This window comes from Telmatherina bonti (assembly GCF_933228915.1).
Source record: "Telmatherina bonti genome assembly, chromosome: 23".
Classification (NCBI taxonomy): Eukaryota; Metazoa; Chordata; class Actinopteri; order Atheriniformes; family Telmatherinidae; genus Telmatherina; species Telmatherina bonti.
Genome location: NC_136632.1, coordinates 25,876,680 through 25,897,119, shown reverse-complemented (window position 1 = coordinate 25,897,119; position 20,440 = coordinate 25,876,680). Strand labels below are relative to the sequence as shown.

The window sequence follows — 20,440 nt, the reverse complement described above, 5'->3', positions numbered from 1 at the left end:
TTTCCAAACCGCTTGATCCAATTCAGGGTGGCGGGGAAGCTGGAGCCTATCCCAGCTGTTTTTGGGTGAAGGCAGGGTACACCCTGGACAGCTCGCCAGTCCATCGCAGGGCAGATATTATATTATGCTACATTATATTATATTATGTTGTATTATATATAAATACAATGAAAAGTTTAGCAGGAAAACCAGATTTTTGCTGTGAAGATTTCATTTTTGCTTCTCTAGTTCGCTGACAGCTGATCGACAGAACGTAATCTCACCAAAAAGTTCTGATAACCACAAAGCATCTCTGCTACAAATCATAGATAAGCAACCAAACTGTGTTAAAAAGCTTGAGCCTTGGAGAAATATTCGTTATACTTATTTGGAAGTATTTAACATTCATAAGAAGGACCAAAAGTGCACAGATCAAATTGTTGTAGCAGATAAAATTGTGACTTCTGGTAAACATTCACTGAATTGATATTTAACTGTAGATGACTTTTTTTTAAAACTGGAAGTGTGTTGTGACCAGGAATGTTTTGGAGCCACTCCCCAGCACCAGTCACTGGTATTACACCAAACAAAGCGCTTCCAGTAGTAGTTTAGGTAGAAAGAGCCTTCACATGTCCATAAGTTCTTTTTCTTCCAAAGCTGAGCCAGAAAGTTCAGGCGAGAGACAAAGGCATTCCTCTCCTGACACTGCAGCTCCTCTTGGGGAATCCCAAGTTATATTCTGCCCATTTGGGATAAGCAATCCTTTCAGCCAGTCCTGGTCTGCCCGAGGGTCTCCCACTCTGACAGGGATAAGAAAAGCAAGCTCTCACAATCTTGGAGCTTTTGCATGTTTCCTAAATGCAGCACATTTGAATTAGATTAATGGGTTGACATGCTTGGGCAGAACTTGACAACAAGCTGTTGATGAAGAGCCATTTGATGTTAATCCGGTGTTGTGGAGCAGGGAAACATCTAAAACCCGGCCCTCCAGGACAGGAGTTGCCCATGCACTATAACACGACCAGAAAACGTCCGCAATAAAGCCAAGCAAGAGGCATCCCAATCGGATGTCTGAACCAACCTCGGCTGGTTGGTTTTAATTCGGAGGAGCTCCGACTCGACGCCACACTCCCTCCAGATGTAGGAGGTCCAATCTCTCAGGCTGAGCGAGTCCACCTCCAAAGGGAAGTCCATTTCAGCCACTTGTATCTGCCGTCTTCCTCACATGACGTCATGAATGATCTAATCCAACTGGTTGACAAGAGTAGAGACATCCCAATCGGATGTCTGAACCAACCTCGGCTGGTTGGTTTTAATTCGGAGGAGCTCCGACTCGACGCCACACTCCCTCCAGATGTAGGAGGTCCAATCTCTCAGGCTGAGCGAGTCCACCTCCAAAGGGAAGTCCATTTCAGCCACTTGTATCTGCCGTCTTCCTCACATAACGTCATGAATGATCTAATCCAACTGGTTGACACGAGTGATGACCATGGGAGCAGAGTTCAAGCCGCCATCATTTGGAAAGGGGCAGAAGTACGGCAGGAGTCTCTCAACGAAGCAGCAGCCAGTAAAGGAGTAAAGAAGATCTGCAGTATCAACGCTGTAGAAGGAGACCAGACCCTCCTCATAGTCCAGAAACACTCCCACCTTCAGAGGATGTGCCCTCGGACGCAGACGTACCTCAGGTGTATCGTTGGCCTCGTGTTTATCTTCATTCATAAAAGAAATAGTCCAGAAACCATTTTCAGGTTTGGCTCTGATTTCTCCCTTTCTGAAAATGGACTCAGTGACGACTCCTGCAGTCCAGGCAGTTTTCCCCTCAACCTGAACCTCGTAGTAGACTCTTCCTGAGGAGAAACGCTGCTTTCCCAAAACACTGACACATTGATTAAATCTGCCTGGGTTGTCTGGGAGATCCTTCTTCACGTCACCATCGTGTACTCGTTTCCCATCATCGGACAGGATGAGACTAGGATGAGCTGTGTCAGGATCCAGAGTCACGTCGACTGCAAACCGCTGGACGGCCTTCAGTTGAGCCATGCTTATCTCGTTAATTAAAGGACATATAATCAGAGGGGCAGCGTTGGCGCCGGTCTTGTTGCGATAGGGACTGAAGTATGGGAGGAGGTTCCCGTTGAAGCAACAGTCAGTGAAGGAATAGAGAAGATCTGCAGTGTCGACGTTATAAAAAGAGACCAGACCGTCTGTGTAATTCACACAAACTCCCACCTTCTGTAGACAGCACTTCAGTTGGAGGGGCACTGGAGGGTCATCAAGAGCTTCATACACTTTGTCTTTTAAACAAATGGTCCAGAAACCTTTCCCAGGGCTCTCGTTGATGTCTCCTCTCCTGCTGACGGACTCTCGGGTCACTCCTAACCCCCATGCTGTTTTTTCTTTCACCACAACCTCAAAGTAAGATATTCCCGTGGAGAACTTCTCCTTTCCTAAGACGCAGACGCATGTATTGAATCTCTTGGAGCTGTCTGGGACATCCTTGGTCACGTTGCTGTCATACACTTGTTTTCCATCTTTGGATAGGACCAGATCCCGATGAGCAGTATCAGGATCCAGAGTAACATCCACTGCAAACTGCTGGACTCTCTGCAGCTCGTCTCTGTTTGTTGCAACGTCAACAGTCCCGTTAACCGGATGATGTGCCTTTATATCTGGAACAAAGAACAGAATGAGTACACATGGTCACTTTGGGAAAAAGTTCTTTCATATGTGGATGCATCTGTGTGCATTTGGCCTCTTAGTTCATCATATTAAACTACAACAAAGGAAATCAAGCTGGAAATATGTGTAAAGTTATTTTTGCCTTCCTATAACTTACTGTTCGGTTCCTGGTAGTTTTGTAAACGCTCAACCAGATCGTTCCTGCCGATATTTTCAAGAATTTTCATGGTCATCTTCAGAGCTCCTAGACCGTTAAATGTCTCCATCATCAGATCAACTGTCTTCTGCTTGTTCGCCGTCTCGAGGACGTCTGGCTGGACGCCATTCAACTTCAACAACCATTTGAAGAGTCCAAAGGAATCTTGTTCAAGACACCGTAGGGTGTTCAAGAGCTCCACAGAAAGTTCAGCCATGTTGTCTCAGTTCTGGAGATCACCTGGAATTAGAAAGAAATACTTAGATTTAGCAGATGCTTTTAGCCAAAGTGACTTACATACCCTGATAGGGGGGCAAGTTGGGGTTCAGTGTCTTACCGAAGTACACTTCAGCACAAAGTGAAAGGGTCGATCGATCTCCCGACGAGCGCTCTTCCTCCTGAGCTACAGCCGCCCACCTGCTGAAACACAATGAGGAGGAGCTCAGTTTCTTTTAAAATGTTTCATTTCAGGAACTGTGAGCATAAATGATTTTCACTTTATCATCTTCTACTGATAAGAATCAGAAAATGTTTTAAACTAGAAGCACTAAGACTCCAAGCTTCCTCTAGATCCTTCTATTTTTATGATTCTTGGCAAAATGATCCCTTTCTCCAGCGTAAAACATGCCTGGATACAGGCGCTGTTTCATATTGCCTAAAAAATGTAGCCACTTTCTCTTTATTCCATTCCTGAGATTTTTAGAAAAAAGTTGGTCAGAATCTGTGCAGAACTTCTTGAATGATGTTGCTGACAGACAGACTCTGGATAACTGGACGGTAAAACGTGTTCAGGGACCATAAGAAGTTGTACATTTGCTTATTAACTGATGTGATTATATCTCTCTTTGCAGTAAAACAGTAACCAGTTGGGAATTCCAGGAATTGGATTTTCCAAGATTGATAAACTTGTGATATAATTATTAATTTGTGTTTCACCATTACTTTTTACATTTCTTCATTAATGTATTTATGTTTATGGGCACATTTCCTTTTTTATTTCCCCCCATTTTTACAGATATCTTTCACAACAAACGCAATCAAGAATTTTCTCCATTTAGTGAGAGAGTAGCTCACAATTTCCTTTGTTGATATTATAGATTTTAGTTTCATTTTCAGCTGATTTGAGGTTATGCTGACATTGTGATGTCTGCAGTTGAAAATATCTTGGCAGCAACATTTAGCTCTCCACAGCATTTCTAAACAACAGATTCTTCCCCTCTTTTCTCCAGTGTTGCTCTTTAATGGCTCAAGTCACTTTTTTAAGTTTTTTAAACACATAAAACACTGATTTCCTGGAGATATCTGGTTCAGTTTTGGGTGTTTCTAGAAGAAACAAAGGAGAGTATTTACACTGAGAATATGCAGGACAGACAGAGCGATGGAAGCTGCACGTGTTGCTTGTTTAGCACTTTAGCAATGATAAGTTTAGCAGAACTCACCCAGGTCAGTCCAAACCAGCCTGGTTTATACAGACAGCATGAAAAACAGACGTTTAAACCTGGCAAGCTGATTTACAATACTTAGGATGAGAGGAAGAGGTTAACGGTCCCGCTGTGTCCGTTCAGCTTCCTGTGTAGCGGAGGAACAGCTGGGCTCCTCCTCTTCCTCATACGTCACGGCTTATGACGTCACCTGCTGATGAATGGTTATGTAACAGTGTAGGGGGGCTTTTGCTTTCCCTTTTCTAAAACTCATAGAGACTTTTTGAATAACTGTGGGTAATGAATTAGTGAATCTTTGTTCATCCTGACTCTGGGACAGCTGCTGCTGCTGCTATCAGCTCAGTTTCTGCTAGAAGAAAGAAGTAAGAAGCTGCTTTTCCTCACTTAATTTCTCTTATTTTACCTTCCTTCTTTCCGTTTGTGGTGTCCAGATGTTATTTTCTGAAGGAAAAGAGGAGTTTCTCCCCTGTCAGTAACTCAGTTGAACTGACTGGTGTGACCTTGACTCTCAGGAGAAAAATAAATAAGGTTTTAAAAATAAATAAACTTTTTTTTTTTTTTTTTTAACATTTTGCCTCCATGAACATATTTTTATTGATCTGATACAACATATTTAGGAAATAGAGAAAAGAAAACATTGAAAATGTTTTGATTTTGAAGTCTTTACTTAAAACACATTACACATTAAAGTAATTACTCGTTACATCTTATATTGTGAGTAGCATCACGTTGAGTCATCATTATCCTCAATGGCAGTAAAAACCGTCATGAAATTACGAGTCAAGCTGAGGTTTTTCTGTCCAATGAAGAGAAAACAGCAGTTCAGCTGTAATGGGTCTTCATACAGCAGAGACCAACTGTGAATAAATTCAGTCACATGACAGATGTAGCTGACACCCCTCTGGAACAACCCTAACATCCTGCAAAACAAAAAGATGAGCAAGAAGAACACATAATACAAAACTGTTTTGGATCTTGCTTACAACTTCAGCATGGGAAGCTGTCTTATCCAGTAACTTTAACCATATTTGTGACCATTCATTTGATTGAACACCTTTTAAAATGACTAAGAATTCAAATATGCAACTAATGCAGTTCATAACTCTGCATAGAACTTATTATACAGGACAACAGACCTGGGTCTATCACAATCACATATTTGCTACAGGACTTCCATGCCACGTGGAGTTGCAGACCTGTGCAGAGTTTCTGGATTCAACATGTGAAGACAAGTCAACATGACTTAAATGTGCTATTCCTGCAAGTCCCACGCTGTGCATACCAGGTGACTTGAATATAATTAACGCTAATAGTTAACACTGTCATGTATTGCAAAGAAAAGCGTCTTTGTGAAGTGGAAAAGCAAAAATAATCTGTACATGCAGCAGTTTAGGAATCTCTGATTACATCTGATTACGTCTCCCTGTGAAGGATTGGGACCTTGTTACTCTGGTGGTTGGATGTTGGTGGATGGTGTCTGATGGTGCTTTCCTGTCGGGGGCTGTGAGGGGTCTGTGGCTGGGTCTGCCTTGTGGCTGCCAGTGCATGCCCTGGCCATGAGGACAACTGGTCCTGGCTTGTCCTGCCCTGTGGGGGCTCTGGGGAAATGGGGGTGCTGATGGCTGCTAGAGTGTTGGGAGATGTGCACACCATGCTGGATGTGGTGGAGAGAGGGGCATCGTTTGCTGTACCCAGTGGCGGCTCACTTCTCAGTTGCAGCCCGTGCATTCTGGTGGGTCACAGGCAGGATGCTTTGAGTGTTGCTGCATGATTACAGGAATCATTAATTACCCAGTACATGAAAACACATGTAATATTATTTTGCACCTCTAGGCCACCGTACCTAAAGCATAGATAGGTATTATAACATTTAAAAATAATAATAAAAAGGCTGAAAATCCTTCATTTGGCCTGGAGGTGGTGCCTCTACTGTTAGATTATTTCATACATTTGTGCAGATATCTCTTTCAAAAGAAATAATCAAGCATTTACTGTCTTTAGTTATGGAGTAACTCAGTTTCCTTTGGTTATGCAATGAATTTTTGCTCTTTAGGGTAATTTTCAGCTTATTGGAAGAGGTGAACTGATATTGTAATGTCTGAGGGTCAGTATTTCAGGGTTAATCGATCAACTTGGCAGCAAGACTTCACTATTTACAGCATTCCTAACATCAGATTCTTCTCTCTTCCAGCGTTACTGTTTAATGGCTCCAGTCATTTTTCAAGTTTTTCTAAACACATAAAAGGCTGTTTTTCTGCAGATATCTGGTTCAGCTTTCTGTTTCTGGAAAAACTTATTTAGGAAGGTATTTAAACTGAGAATATTTGGGATGGATAGAACGATGGAAGCTACACAAGTTGCTTATTTAGCACTGAAGCAATGATAGGTTTTGGAGAACTCACCCATCCCAGTCCAAACGGTTCTTGTTTATAGTGAAAGAAAAATGTTTTTGTCTTCAGTTGAAAATCCCGGCTTAAAGGCAACCCTGAAGATTAAATCCATTTGTTTACGGTCTTGCCTTCAGCTCTCACTTCTCATGTACAGGAAGTTGTATATTTAAATAAGAGTAACTATTGAAAAACCACCAAACACTCTTGAAGCACCTAGACACAGCAACGCGTCAACGTTAACAACTGGAGCTAAACTGATCCACTTATAAACAGGAATATCTGGATGCTGCAGGAGAGGTTTTCATCATCTGTGTTTCCTGCGTTTTGGTTTAGTTCCTTTAACGTCTCTTTTGGTCAATATTTTACTTTTGATGTGTTTTTTTTTACTTTCACAGTCTGGAAGATAGAAAAAATAGTGTAGGAGACAGAATGCCAAAAGCATATGGTGTATAGGGTGCGCTAGAGAGTGTGTGTGTTGCAGGCACTGATTCACGTGAGTGTGGGCGTGTGTATGGCACGGAAGTGTTAAGGTGCTCACTCACCTGCAGCACGAGGGAGAGAGAGAGTCAGGGCTGGGAGCCGTATTTTTTGTTGACCGCCTTGTACTACTCATTCATTTACATTTTTCTGTTTAATTCTGCAATAATCCGCCAATCCATCCTGCCCGTTGTTATCCTCTGTGCGCACTGTTCAATAAATGCACAAAACGCATCTTTGGATCTCAGCGTTATGTTTCAATAGCCTTCTCGCGCGTCACAAACGTACAATCTACAGGACCCAGCCTTAAACTCTCCGCGGCTAAAGGATATTCTTTAGGAAGCCGCAACATTTTGTCAACAAAAAAAGGCACTGAATGAAAATCACCAGGCCGTGTACAAGCGCCAAAGCGCCAAGTCATTACGCAAAGCCTAGCCGGAGCTGCAGCTAAGTGCCACATACTACACCACGCTACCCATTCACCTGGAAACAGGTAGGCCTGAACCTGTTTGTCTGTGGATTAAGGAATCCGCTCTGATTGCACTATATTGTGTTTAATACGGATGAAATATTGAATGGATGCTTTACGCTGGTTGTATTAGCGCATCGATGGTGGCGCACTTGCTCCGTGCTTTATTTGATTGTGATGTCGGGACTTTGTGGCATAAATACGCGGCCACTGGTGTTGTCTGAAGGCCTATTGCTTGTTGAATTGTTTGGATTGAATCTGCACGTCAATGAATTCAAATGCAATGTCTATGGATGAATTTTAAATGCAAGTTTTGGATGAATTTTAAAACGCAATGTCAACGAATGGATTTTGAATGCGCCTTTGATGAACTGTGATTGTGTTGCTCCACACAAAATAAAATCTAAAGGAACTGAGTCAAATAAATGTTGTTCTTGAATGTTCAAAATGGAAACTGATAAAAGAGAAATAAAACTGACTGCTAAAGCTCTGGAAAACAAGATTGAGCGGCTTCAGCACGAGCGCAAAAGTGCGGTCAGTAAAATTAAAGCGCTTATTCCGCAAATAAAAGCGCTCTTGAAATCAAAGGAAAATGCACCTGAAATCCTCTCGCAGATGGACGAAGTGAACATATTGTGTAACAAAGCCACTGACCTGCACAATGAATTATTGCCACTACTTCCTGATGATGAACATGTAAAACAAAACGAGTGGTTTTCTAGCGTTATGAATTATTGTGATGCATTCAAGGACCAAGTTGAAAAATGGATGAATGAAAATGAGCATGAAATCTCAAATAAACCATCACTTGAAAACCAAATTCCTGTCCAACCAGTTAATGAAAATTATGATGTGGAACAAACTCCTGTTGAGAAAAACAATGATTTACCTGTCCCCACTGCACAAGACCCTCAGGATGAAGTTGAGCCCTGTGACAGCATCTCAAATACAACCAAGAGATCACGCTCACATCATTCAGGATCCTCAGCTTCACGCTCATCTGCTCGCTCAAAAACTGAAGCAAATATAGCACGTTTAGCAGCAAAACAAAAGGCATTAATGGAAAAGCATGCATTGGAAGAAGAGGAATTAAAGCTACGCAAGAGGAGAGAACAATTTGAATGGGAGGAAGAGGAGTTAAAGCTACGCAAGAGGAGAGAACAATTTTTACTGGAAAATGAAATTGCTGAGGAAAAGGCAAAATTAAATTCTTTAAAATCACAAAGCAGTGTTGGTAGTAAATCAAAGTCTTCTGATGGGATGAATTCTTATTATGAAAAGACACATTTAAAACCTCAACTTAATGTCAATGCAACTGAATTCGTGCCATCACAGCCTATTAAATCAATGCCTAATGCAGCTGAAACCACGCAGCCTACTGTGAAACCTAAAGTCACCAATTTACCTGACTTGAAACAGCCTCCAGGTCCTCCTTACATGTTGCAACGTTTTCTAACAACTCCTGAAGACACTATGCCCAACTTGACCCATGAAAACCTTTCTAATAACACCAAAGGTTTACAAAGTGACAGTGTGTTGGACATAATGAGAAAACAAAATGAAATCACAACACTTCTAATGCAACAACAATGCCTCTCAGCACTCCCAAAAGGCACATTCCCACCTTTGATGGTAACCCACTCAAATATCACTCCTTCATTAAAGCCTTTGAAAATGGAGTTGAGCGAAATACACATAACAACTCTGACAGACTCTATTTCCTTGAGCAATACACCGAAGGGCACGCCAAAGAGCTGGTAAGGAGCTGTCAGCACATTGATTCAGAGAGAGGGTATGTGAAGGCAAAGGCTCTATTGAGAGAGCACTATGGCAATGAGCAGAAGGTGGCAGCAGCATACATGGAGAGAGCTCTGTCATGGCCAGTTATTAAAACAGAGGATGTCAAGGCCCTCCAGGAGTACAGCCTCTTCCTGCGTGGATGCTGCAACGCCATGGAGGATGTGCAGTATTTGAATGATTTGGACACCCCCTCAAATATGTTGGACATCATCAAAAAACTGCCCTACAAACTCCGAGACCGCTGGAGGTACCATGCATGTGACCTGCAGGAAAAGCACAACAGAAGAGCAAGATTTATGGACATTGCTAACTTTGTGGAAAAACAGGTGAAAATTTTGACTGACCCTGTGTTTGGAAACATTCAGGACACTGTTCCATCCATCAGACCAAATAAGTCCAAACCTCACCCACGCTCCAACATCAAAGGAACCAGCTTTGCTACCACTGTGGAGAAGACGCCCCAGTCTAAGGACAAACCAAAACCCTCACAGCCACCAGCTCAGAAGAACTGCCCCTGCTGCACTGGAGGACACACATTGGATGTGTGTGCGCGGTTGAAAAAAATGGCCCACAAGGAAAAAATTGATTTTCTGAAGGAAAATGGTGCTTGTTTTCGCTGTCTGTGTATAGGACACATCAGCAAAAATTGCCAAAGGAAGATTTCCTGCTCAAAGTGTGGCCAAAGACACCCGACTGTGCTCCATAAGGACAGTGCAAATGCAGAACAGGCTGAGAGAAGTGTCCAGGTGCCAGTGCATGGCACGTTGGTTTCCAGTGGCCTTACAGGGGCTGGTGAGATGGACTGCAAGCTCCCTATTGTACCGGTCCAAGTTAAAGCAAAGAAAGGCAGTAAAATCATCTTCACCTATGCTTTCTTGGACCAGGGAAGCACGGCAGTGTTCTGCACAGAAGGTCTGATGAAGAGGCTCAATGTGTCGGGGAAAAGAGCAAATATCCTTCTCAGAACAATGGGCCAGGAAAAGTTGGTCAGCACTTATATTGTGCCAGAGCTTGAGGTGGCAGCACTCGAAGATGATACCTTCATCAACCTGCCAAAGGCTTATACTCAGCTAGCAATGCCAGTACACAGAGCAAACATACCCACAAATAAGGACCTGACAAGATGGTCATATCTAAGACATCTCACCCTACCACAGATTGAGGCTGGAATTGAGTTGCTGATAGGGACAAATGTCCCACGAGCCATGGAACCGCTGGAAGTCATCCGCAGTGAGAACAATGGACCCTATGCAATAAGGACGGTGCTGGGCTGGACGGTAAACGGACCACTGACAGGAAACGGTGGAGAGGCCAATTACTGTGAGCAGCCAGTAACTGTGAACCGTGTGTCCATTGTAAATTTGGATGAACTGTGGCAACAGCAATATAAGATGGACTTTCCAGAATCTACTGTGGAGGAACAAGTGGGTCTGTCCAGAGAAGACTTGAGATTTATGGATATGGCCACAAAGTCAGTCAAGCACATAAATGGTCACTACCAGGTCGCCCTGCCTTTGAGAAATCCTGACATCAGCATGCCAAACAACAGGAAAGTGGTGGAACAGCGCTTATACCACCTGAAGAGGAGGCTCCAAAAGGATCCAGAGTTTCACATGGAGTATAACACCTTTATTAATAACCTCCTTGTTAAAGGCTATGCTGAAAAGGTTCCTGAGGTAGAACTGGACCGGAATGATGGCCGGGTTTGGTACATACCGCACCATGGTGTCCGCCACCCGACAAAAGGAAAACTCCGTGTTGTGTTTGATTGTGGTGCCAGTTACAAAGGACAATCGCTGAATGAGCAGCTGTTGCAAGGCCCCGATTTAACCAGCTCGCTAATTGGAGTTGTGACCAGGTTCAGGAGGGAACCTGTAGTCATTATGGCGGACATAGAATCTATGTTTCATCAAGTGCGCGTGCCCCCTGAAGATGCTGACCTGCTGCGATTCCTCTGGTGGCCACAAGGAGACCTGAGCCAAGCCCCATGTGAATACAGGATGCAGGTGCATCTCTTTGGAGCCACATCCTCTCCAAGCTGCGCCAATTTCGCTCTTAGGAAGTGTGCAGAGGATTTTGGACATGAGTTCCAGGAAGAGACAGTGAATAAACTGCAGCACTGCTTCTATGTGGATGACTGTTTGGTGTCAGTTGCTACAGAGGAGGAAGCACTGGCCCTGCAACATGAACTCATGTCTCTGTGCGCTAAAGGAGGATTCTGTTTAACGAAGTGGCTCAGTAACAGGTCAGAAGTGCTTGAGGCCATTCCAGAGCCCCACAGAGCTAAGGGTATAAGGCAGTTGTACCTCGAGAAGGATTTTGTGCCCATCGAGAGAGTGCTGGGAGTAGAGTGGTGTATCAAGTCTGATGCTTTTAAATTCAAAATCACTTTGAAAGACAGACCACTCACCCGCAGAGGTATCCTTTCAATTGTCAGCTCTATTTATGATCCTCTAGGAATGCTCAGTCCTCTTGTCCTGACTGCAAAGCATATTTTGAGAGATTTGTGCAGAAGAGGAGTTGGTTGGGATGTCCCCATACCAGAGGCTGTTTCCAAAGAATGGCTAAAGTGGATGCAAGGGCTCCACCTACTGGACAACTTTGAACTACAAAGATGTCTTAAACCTCTGGAGTTTGGCAATGTTGTTACTGCTCAATTACACCACTTCAGTGATGCTTGTGAGGATGGCTATGGCACAGTCACCTATCTGCTCCTACAGAATGAGAACCTCCAAATGCACAGTGCTTTCATTATGGGAAAGGCTCGTGTCGCCCCACTGAAAAACATTACAATCCCAAGAATGGAACTGATTGCTGCAACAATGGCCAGTCGCATGGACGTCATGTGGAAAAAAGAGCTGCACATGAGTCTCCAAGAATCAGTGTTTTGGACTGATAGTGCTTCTGTGCTGAAATACATCCGAAATCAAACCACTAGATTTAAAGTGTTTGTTGCCAATCGTGTTTCAGAGATACTAAAATCATCTCACCCTTCTCAGTGGAGATATGTGGATACAGCTTCTAATCCAGCTGATGCGGCATCCAGAGGAGTCAAAGTGGAGGCATTTCTAAAGAACAGGCTATGGTTAACAGGTCCTCTGTTTCTTTGCCAGACGGAGGCAGAATGGCCTGTGAGTCCTGAACCTGTGGGCCTTCTCTCCCAGGATGATCCAGAGGTGAAGAAAAGTGCTGTTATAAATGCTGTGCAGATTGGAGAGGATCCCACTACACATCTGATCCATCATTATTCTTCCTGGATCAGACTGAAGAAAGCTGTGGCATGGTGGATGAAATATAAGGAATTGTTGTTGTCCTGTAGCAGGAAAAGGAAACAATTAACAGCCAACCAGAATGAAGCGAGTATGGAGCAAAAGAGAAGAATGGAGCAGGAAATGTGCATGTTTAAAACCACAGCTGTCCTGAGGGGTCTTACAGTGGAGGACATTGATAAGGCTGAACTTGCCATAATTCAGTTTTGTCAGGGAAGAAAGTTTTCAGAGGAGTTTTTGTGTCTGGAAAAGAGCCAGAGTGTAAAGAAAAGCAGTCACCTGTACAAGTTGTGTCCAAGGCTGGAGGATGGAGTCTTGCGAGTGGGAGGTCGGCTCAGTAAAGCAGCACTGCCTTTGGAGTCCAAACATCCGATGATTTTGTCAAAGGATCTCCACATTTCTACCCTGTTGCTGAGAAAAATTCATCAAGAGGTTGGACATAATGGACGCAACCATATGTTGTCCAAGCTCAGGGAGAAATACTGGATGACTGGAGTAAGCACTGCCATCAGGAGAGTCCTGTCTAAATGCACCATCTGCAGGAGGCATAACGCTACCCCAGTTTACCAGCAGATGGCAGACTTGCCCACAGAAAGACTCAAGCCAGATGAACCTCCATTCACTTGTGTAGGTGTTGACTATTTTGGACCCTTCGAAGTGAGAAGCAGGAGGAGTACAGTGAAAAGATACGGTGTCATATTTACCTGTCTTGCTTTGAGAGCCATACACATTGAAGTGGCTCCCTCTTTGGATACTGACTCCTTTATAAATGCTCTGAGGCGTTTTATAGCCAGAAGAGGACAGGTCCGTGAGCTCCGATCTGATAACGGGACAAATTTTGTGGGAGCAGAACGTGAGCTGAAAACAGCAATTGAGCAGTGGAACCAGGCACAGGTGCATGATGTGTTGCTTCAAAAGGGCATAAAGTGGACATTTAACCCCCCTGCTGGGTCACATCATGGAGGAGTGTGGGAGAGGCTAATCCGATCTGTGAGGAAAGTCCTGAATTCCACTCTAAAAGTGCAACGCCTGGATGAGGAGGGACTCCACACAGTTCTTTGTGAAGTTGAGGCCATTATCAACAGCAGGCCCATCACCAAAGCCTCCACAGATCCCAACGACCTGGAAGCACTTACACCAAACCACCTGTTACTGCTTAAAAGTCAGCCTTCATTGTCACCTGGAGAGTTTCAAACTGCAGACCTGTATGCACAGAAAAGATGGAGACAAGTTCAGTATATATCTGATCTTTTCTGGAAACGCTGGACAAAGGAGTACCTGCCTCTGCTACAAGAACGACAGAGATGGGCTGGAGTCCAGAGAAACCTTGTCGCAGGAGATCTGGTTCTACTCATGGACAGTACAGCGCCTCGCAATTCCTGGATTATGGGACGTGTGCTGCAAACTTTTCCGGATCGTAAAGGATTTGTTCGTCAAGTGGGGATTAAGACTAAAACCAGTTGCTTAGACAGACCTATATCTAAAGTCTGTCTGTTGCTCGAGGCAGAGGAGGCAGCATAAGGACGTTGCTGACCTCCACAATGACTCTGTTTCGAACTTGGATTTTTTTTGAACATCGAGACTAATTTTTTTTTTTGGACTATGGACTAGTTGGTCATAAGGATGACCAGAAGACAGACCTTCCTGTGTGGACTATCTATGAACTTTAAAGGTTTGCATGAATTGTATGTATTTGAAATTTATGATGAAATTGATTGTCTCCTATTATGTATAATGAAATGTGAATTATTATGTGGAACCTAATAATTTGGGGCTGGTGTGTAGGAGACAGAGTGCCAAAAGCATATGGTGTATAGGGTGCGCTAGAGAGTGTGTGTGTTGCAGGCACTGATTCACGTGAGTGTGGGCGTGTGTATGGCACGGAAGTGTTAAGGTGCTCACTCACCTGCAGCACGAGGGAGAGAGAGAGTCAGGGCTGGGAGCCGTATTTTTTGTTGACCGCCTTGTACTACTCATTCATTTACATTTTTGTTTAATTCTGCAATAATCCGCCAATCCATCCTGCCCGTTGTTATCCTCTGTGCGCACTGTTCAATAAATGCACAAAACGCATCTTTGGATCTCAGCGTTATGTTTCAATAGCCTTCTCGCGCGTCACAAATGTACAATCTACAGGACCCAGCCTTAAACTCTCCGCGGCTAAAGGATATTCTTTAGGAAGCCGCAACAAATAGAAACTCATTTTAGTTTCCCACATCTCCTCTGCAGGTTCTCCAGGTACTCCAAGCGGGACACGTACCTTTATTTTACTGATACTGATCTATAATAATGAGCTTTTGTGATTACCTAGCTTGTGTTTATGTGCACTTGTGTGAGTGTGAATTTTGCTTGCAGTACATAAGCTTTAGTAGCACAATTTATTGCTCTGCGTTGTTTTACACAACTGAGAGTGTTTACACCATCTTTCATGAATTAACTTTCTATAGTTCAGGGTTGCAGGGAAACTGGAGTCACAGCTATGTGAAGGTATGTGGCAGGGAGACTCTGGACAGATCACCAGTTCATCACAGGGAATCCAGAAATTTCTTCCAAAAAGTATGTCATGTTTAAAATACCATTTAGAACCAACTCAGCACTTCTATAAAAGTAACTTGAATGAACTTCACAGAAGGCCATGCTGCGGACACCTTGCTTCCTTTTTAACAGCACCCCCGTACAAATACTCAAAGATTCACGCCAGCTCACAGTGAAAAAGCCCTTCAACGTGACGGAGGAAGTCGCTGTGGTTTGTAAGAACTGTGCTCACTTCCCTCTCGCAGGGTTAAATACGAGGCTTCTCACAGGTCTTGTTATGCGAGTTCATGTGAATAAAAGCTCTCAGGTTCAGTTTATATTCACAAAAACGAGATCAGCTCTTGATTTTTCAACATGGTGGTCACAGCGCTGTAATTGGCATGTTCGGCTTCATGATAGAACTTGTTAATAATGCAGCCAATGTCATACCAAATATGCAATATGTTGAAGACTAGTGGGGGGTGGGGGGCACATGAAGTCAGGAGTAATCTTCTTCCAGTGTTTGGTTGAATGGGACAAAATCAAGTCTTTTCTAGTAACTATAGAGGAACTAGCTTGAATCCTAATCAGTGAAATAAAGTTCTGTTCCAGACTTTATATACCAGAAGCCATTAAATCAAACCATCAGTCGAACTAAGTAAAAAATATGATGTCAAAAACAAAATAATTCTTCCACCTGCTCTCTCAAAGAACTGTGCCTTCTTTATAAAAGTGTTATAAAAGAATACTCACTGGAACCCTCTCTCCTTTTTCCAAAACCAGTGGTGGGCTCCAAGAGCAAGATTAGGATCTCATCACTTCCTGGATGGCGAGTCTGTACCTGCAACCTGTTAGCTTCAAGGACCGGAAAACATGCAGTGATTCAAGCCATTGTTTGGTGTTGTTGCTGGACTTGACCTTGGCAAGCTGAAACACTGGGTTGGGATATCAGCATATGCTTTGAAATGGTTTTCCTCAAGTCGATGTGGTAGACCATTTTCTGTGGCAGCTGCCACATTTAAGTCCCCCATCATCTGCCTGTGGTGTTCCACAAGAGTCTGTTCTGGGGCCGTAGTTCATTTTGCATCGGGTGCCTCTGCAGCATATTTTAGGCTATTTTATAGATATTTATCGTTGTCAGCTGATGATATTTTCTTTAAAAAGGATTTTTTTAAGACACAGATCTTGTTTGGGTGTTTGGATGCCAATAGGTGTCGGACATAATGACAACTTTCTTTTACTGAACATTGCAAAAACTAAAGTCCTTGTTTGTGCCTGTGACAGATTTCTAATTAAAATGTAGTCTTGACTGACTTTCCTCGATTAGGAACTTTGGTAGATCTTGACCCTGTACAATCTTCTGCTGCTCATGTTGAATCACTGATTCAATATTGTTTTTATCATTTAAAAAGAAAAGAAAAGCATTTCCAAGCAAAGTACAGTCGTGTCATGATCTGATTTGGGGATGATCATTCATGCCTTCATTTTATGATGACTTGACTATTGTAATTCTATTTTCAGACGTTTAATTAAAAAAATCTGTAACATCTTCAGGCTTTCCAGATCGCTTCTGCAAGGCTAAAAATATAATCATCCAAGAATTCTCAGGTTAGCCCCAATTCGAATTCGGTTGCACTGGCTCCCTATTTACAGGTACGTCTCAGAAAATTAGAATATTATGAAAAGTTCAGTATTTCTGGTCACTCATTTCAGAATGTGAAACCCATATAATATAGAGATTCATTACACATAGAGTGAAACATTTCGAACATTTATTTCTTGAAATTTTGATGATTGGGGCTTAAAGACAATGAAAACCATAAAAGCAGGTCTGGTGTCTCTCATCTTCCTCTTGACAATATTGGGAGGGTCACCCATGGCAAACAGCTGTCTCGGGGAGGGACCAGACTAAGTGCGGCTCAGCGACCCCCATGATAATGACATCCATTGGCAGAAATGTTTCCTTGCCTGGACGCGGGTCACCGAGGTCTCCCCTGGAGCCAGGCCTGGGATGAGAGCGAGCGTCTGGTGGCCGGGCCTTCCCCCGTGGGGCCCGGTCAGTCTTAGCCCGAAAGGGTTACATGGAACCCCCCTCCTGTGGGCTCACCATCTGCGGGAGGAGCTGTGAGGGTCTGGTGCAATGTGAGCTGGGCAATGGCAAGAGGCAGGGACCCTGGTGGTCCCATCCTCGGCTGCAGAAACTGGCTCAAGGGACGTGGAACGTCACTTCTCTGGTGGAGATGGAGCCTGAGCTTGTGTGTTAGGTTGAGCAGTTCCAGCTAGATATAGTCAGACTCACCTCAATGCATGGCTTGGGCTCTGGAACCAGTTCCCTTGAGAGGGGCTGAACCTTCTTCCCCTCTGGAGTTGCTCATGGTGGGAGGCGCCGAGTGGGTGGGGCATTCTCATTGGCCTCCGGCCTGGTGCCTGTACGTTGGGGTTTACCCCGGTGGATGAGAGGGTAGCTTCCCTCCGCCTACGGGTGGGGGGACAGGTTCTGACTGTTGTCTGTGCTTATGCACCAAACAGCAGTTCAGAGTATCCACCCTTTCTGGAGTCCTTGGAGGGAGTTTTGGAGGGTGCTCCCTCTGGGGAATCCCTTGTTCTGCTGGGGGACTTCAATGCTCATGTGGGCTCATGTGGGACAGTGAGACCTGCACGAAGCCAAATGGTGTTTTGTTGTTGGACTTCATGGATTGTCCATAACGAACACCATGTTCAAGCGTAAGAATGTTCATATGTAGATAGATGGATAGATATTTCTTTATTTCAGACAAGTTGTTGCCAAGGCATGGGGGGGGGTTTGGGAAGGCCATGGAGAATGACTTCCGGACGGCTTCGAGGCAATTCTGGTCCACCATCCGGTGACCCAGGAGACCCAAGGAAGCAGAACTCTGTGTACTGTGGAGATCGGGAGCTGCTGACCTCAAGTCAGGATGTTGTGCGTCTGTGGAGGGAATACTTCGAAGACCTCCTCAATCCTACCAATACGACTTCCGATGAGCATGCAGAACTGGGGGACTCGGTGGTGGACTCTCCTATATCTGGGGCTGAGGTTGCTGAGTTGGTAAAAAGGCTCCTTGGTAGCAAGGCCCCAGGGGTGAATGAGATCTACCCAGAGTTTATTAAGGCTCTGGATGCTGTAGGGCTGTCCTGGCTGACACGTCTCTGCAGCATCACGTGGACATTGGAGACATTGCCTGTGGACTGGCAGGCAAGGGCGGTGGTCCCCCTTTTCAAGAAGGGGGACCAGAGGGTGTGCTCCAACTACAGGGGGATCACACTCCTCAGGTCTATTCAGGGGTTCTGGAGAGGAGGGTCTGGAACAGTGGACCAGCTATATACTCTCTGGGGTCCTGGAGGGGGCATGGGAGTTTGCCCAACCAGTCTACATGTGCTTTGTAGACTTGGAGAAGACATTGCCAGCAATAAGTCAGATTCGTTTTCGGTGAGGGTTAGGCTCCGCCAAGGCTGCTTTATGGCCGATTTTGTTCATAATTTATCTGGACCGAAATTCTACGTGCAGCCCAGGTGTTGAGGGGATCTGGCTTGGTGGCCTCAGGATTGGGTCCCTGCTTTTTGTGGATGACGTGGTCCTGTTGTCTTCATCTGGCCATGATCTCCAGCTCTCACTTGAGCAATTCGCTGCCAAGTATGAAGCGACTTGGATGGGAATCAGCACCTCCACATCTGAGACCATGGTCCTCAGCTGGGATAGGGTGGATTGCCCTCTCCGGGCCAGGAGTGAGATCCTGCCTTAAATGGAGGAGTTTAAAAATTTCGGGGTCTAGTTCATGAGTGGGGAAGGATGGAGCGAGAGATCAAAATGGCAGATCGGTGCGGCGTCTGCAGTAATTATGGCCATAGTATTGTGGTGAAGAATGAGCTGAGCCAAAAGGCAAAACTCTCAATTTACCAGTCGATCTGTGCTCCTACCCTCACCTATGGTCATGAGCTGTGGGTCGTGACGTCAGATCTTGCATACAGGAGACTGAAATGAGTTCCGGGGACGTCCCTGTGGGAGAAGAACCCGGGGAAGACCCAGGACACGCTGGAGGAATTATATCTTCTGGCTGGCCTGGGAACGCCTTGGGATCCCCCCCACAGAGTTGGCAAATGTGGCTGGGGAGAGGTAAGTCTGGGCTTACCTGTTTAGGCTGCTGCCCCCGCGACCCAACACCGAATAAGTGGCAGAGAATGGATGGATGAATATTTGAAATGTTTCACTCTATGTGTAATGAATCTATAAAATATATAGATTTTACATTCTGAAATGAGTGACAAAAAATATTTTTCATAATATTCAAATTTTCTGAGATGTACCTGTATTACAGAGAACATATAGCGGTCTAAATTATCATGCACCGGTTTATATCTGTGCCCTTAGCAGGTCCCTGAGATCACATGACCTTGGTCTGCTGGTTGCTAATAGTAAATAACAAATAATATTGTAAAAATTCTAAAACAAAGGTAATTTAATGAAGCATGCAAACATGTGCCCCATTGTTCTGTGCTGCCATCTTTACCCCAGCCAAAATGAGGCTGACATATTTGCATGGCACAGTTAATTTACAAGGCAATTTAAAGTGTTTTACAAAGGTAAAAAGGCACAATAAAACACTTTTCCCGTTTAAGAATGCATTAAAAACATGAAATGAGCAAACAGGTGATCAAGGAGTGTATTTTTAGCAGCAATAATAAGAAAAGCAGATGAAACAAATGTTAAAATGATGGGAAAGTGGCTATAAACTATGTTTTTGTGAAGTCAAAAATCAGTCAAGACTGTGCATCTGCATACCTCAGATGTGCAGGGGGCTTGTTGCTTTGGTTGTGGTGCTTGATTTGTTTAGTTTTGACCCTGAGAATACAGAGGATATCTAGTTGGCACAAACATCATCATACATCCTCTGAAATGCTGTGCCTTAAACCCAAAAACTGATTAGCAGCATATTTGATTAAAAGACATCAGTTTGAGATACCTAAAGGTTTATTTGTTCTTAGTCTTTAACATGTGTTTATAAATGTTGACATCAATTCAGTTTTATGGCAAACATCAGGTAAAATTTCACATTATTCAGCTATACAACATTTCTATGACTTGCCAGTCCCAGAAAACAATCGGAAAAGTACATTCATTGAATACATTTAGAGCGAATTAACACCAGCAGTGTCTCCACCAGACCAGATCTGGAGAGTCCCTGTTGAGTTGGACGGGGAATGCAGAA

At 44.0% G+C, this 20,440-nt stretch overlaps 1 protein-coding gene across 1 annotated transcript; it reads right to left on the bottom strand.

Annotated features, from left to right (window-relative positions):
• Window positions 1–1,266: 1,266 nt before the first annotated feature.
• LOC306773089 (uncharacterized protein) lies at window positions 1,267–2,948 on the bottom strand. The gene is made up of 2 exons (XM_079262814.1): window positions 2,816–2,948; window positions 1,267–2,648 (listed from the first exon to the last, which is right to left on the bottom strand). Exons 1-2 carry the CDS (start codon window positions 2,925–2,927, stop codon window positions 1,438–1,440), a joined length of 1,323 nt encoding a protein of 440 aa, XP_079118940.1. The 5' UTR covers window positions 2,928–2,948; the 3' UTR covers window positions 1,267–1,437.
• Between the last annotated feature and the right edge of the window lie 17,492 nt (window positions 2,949–20,440).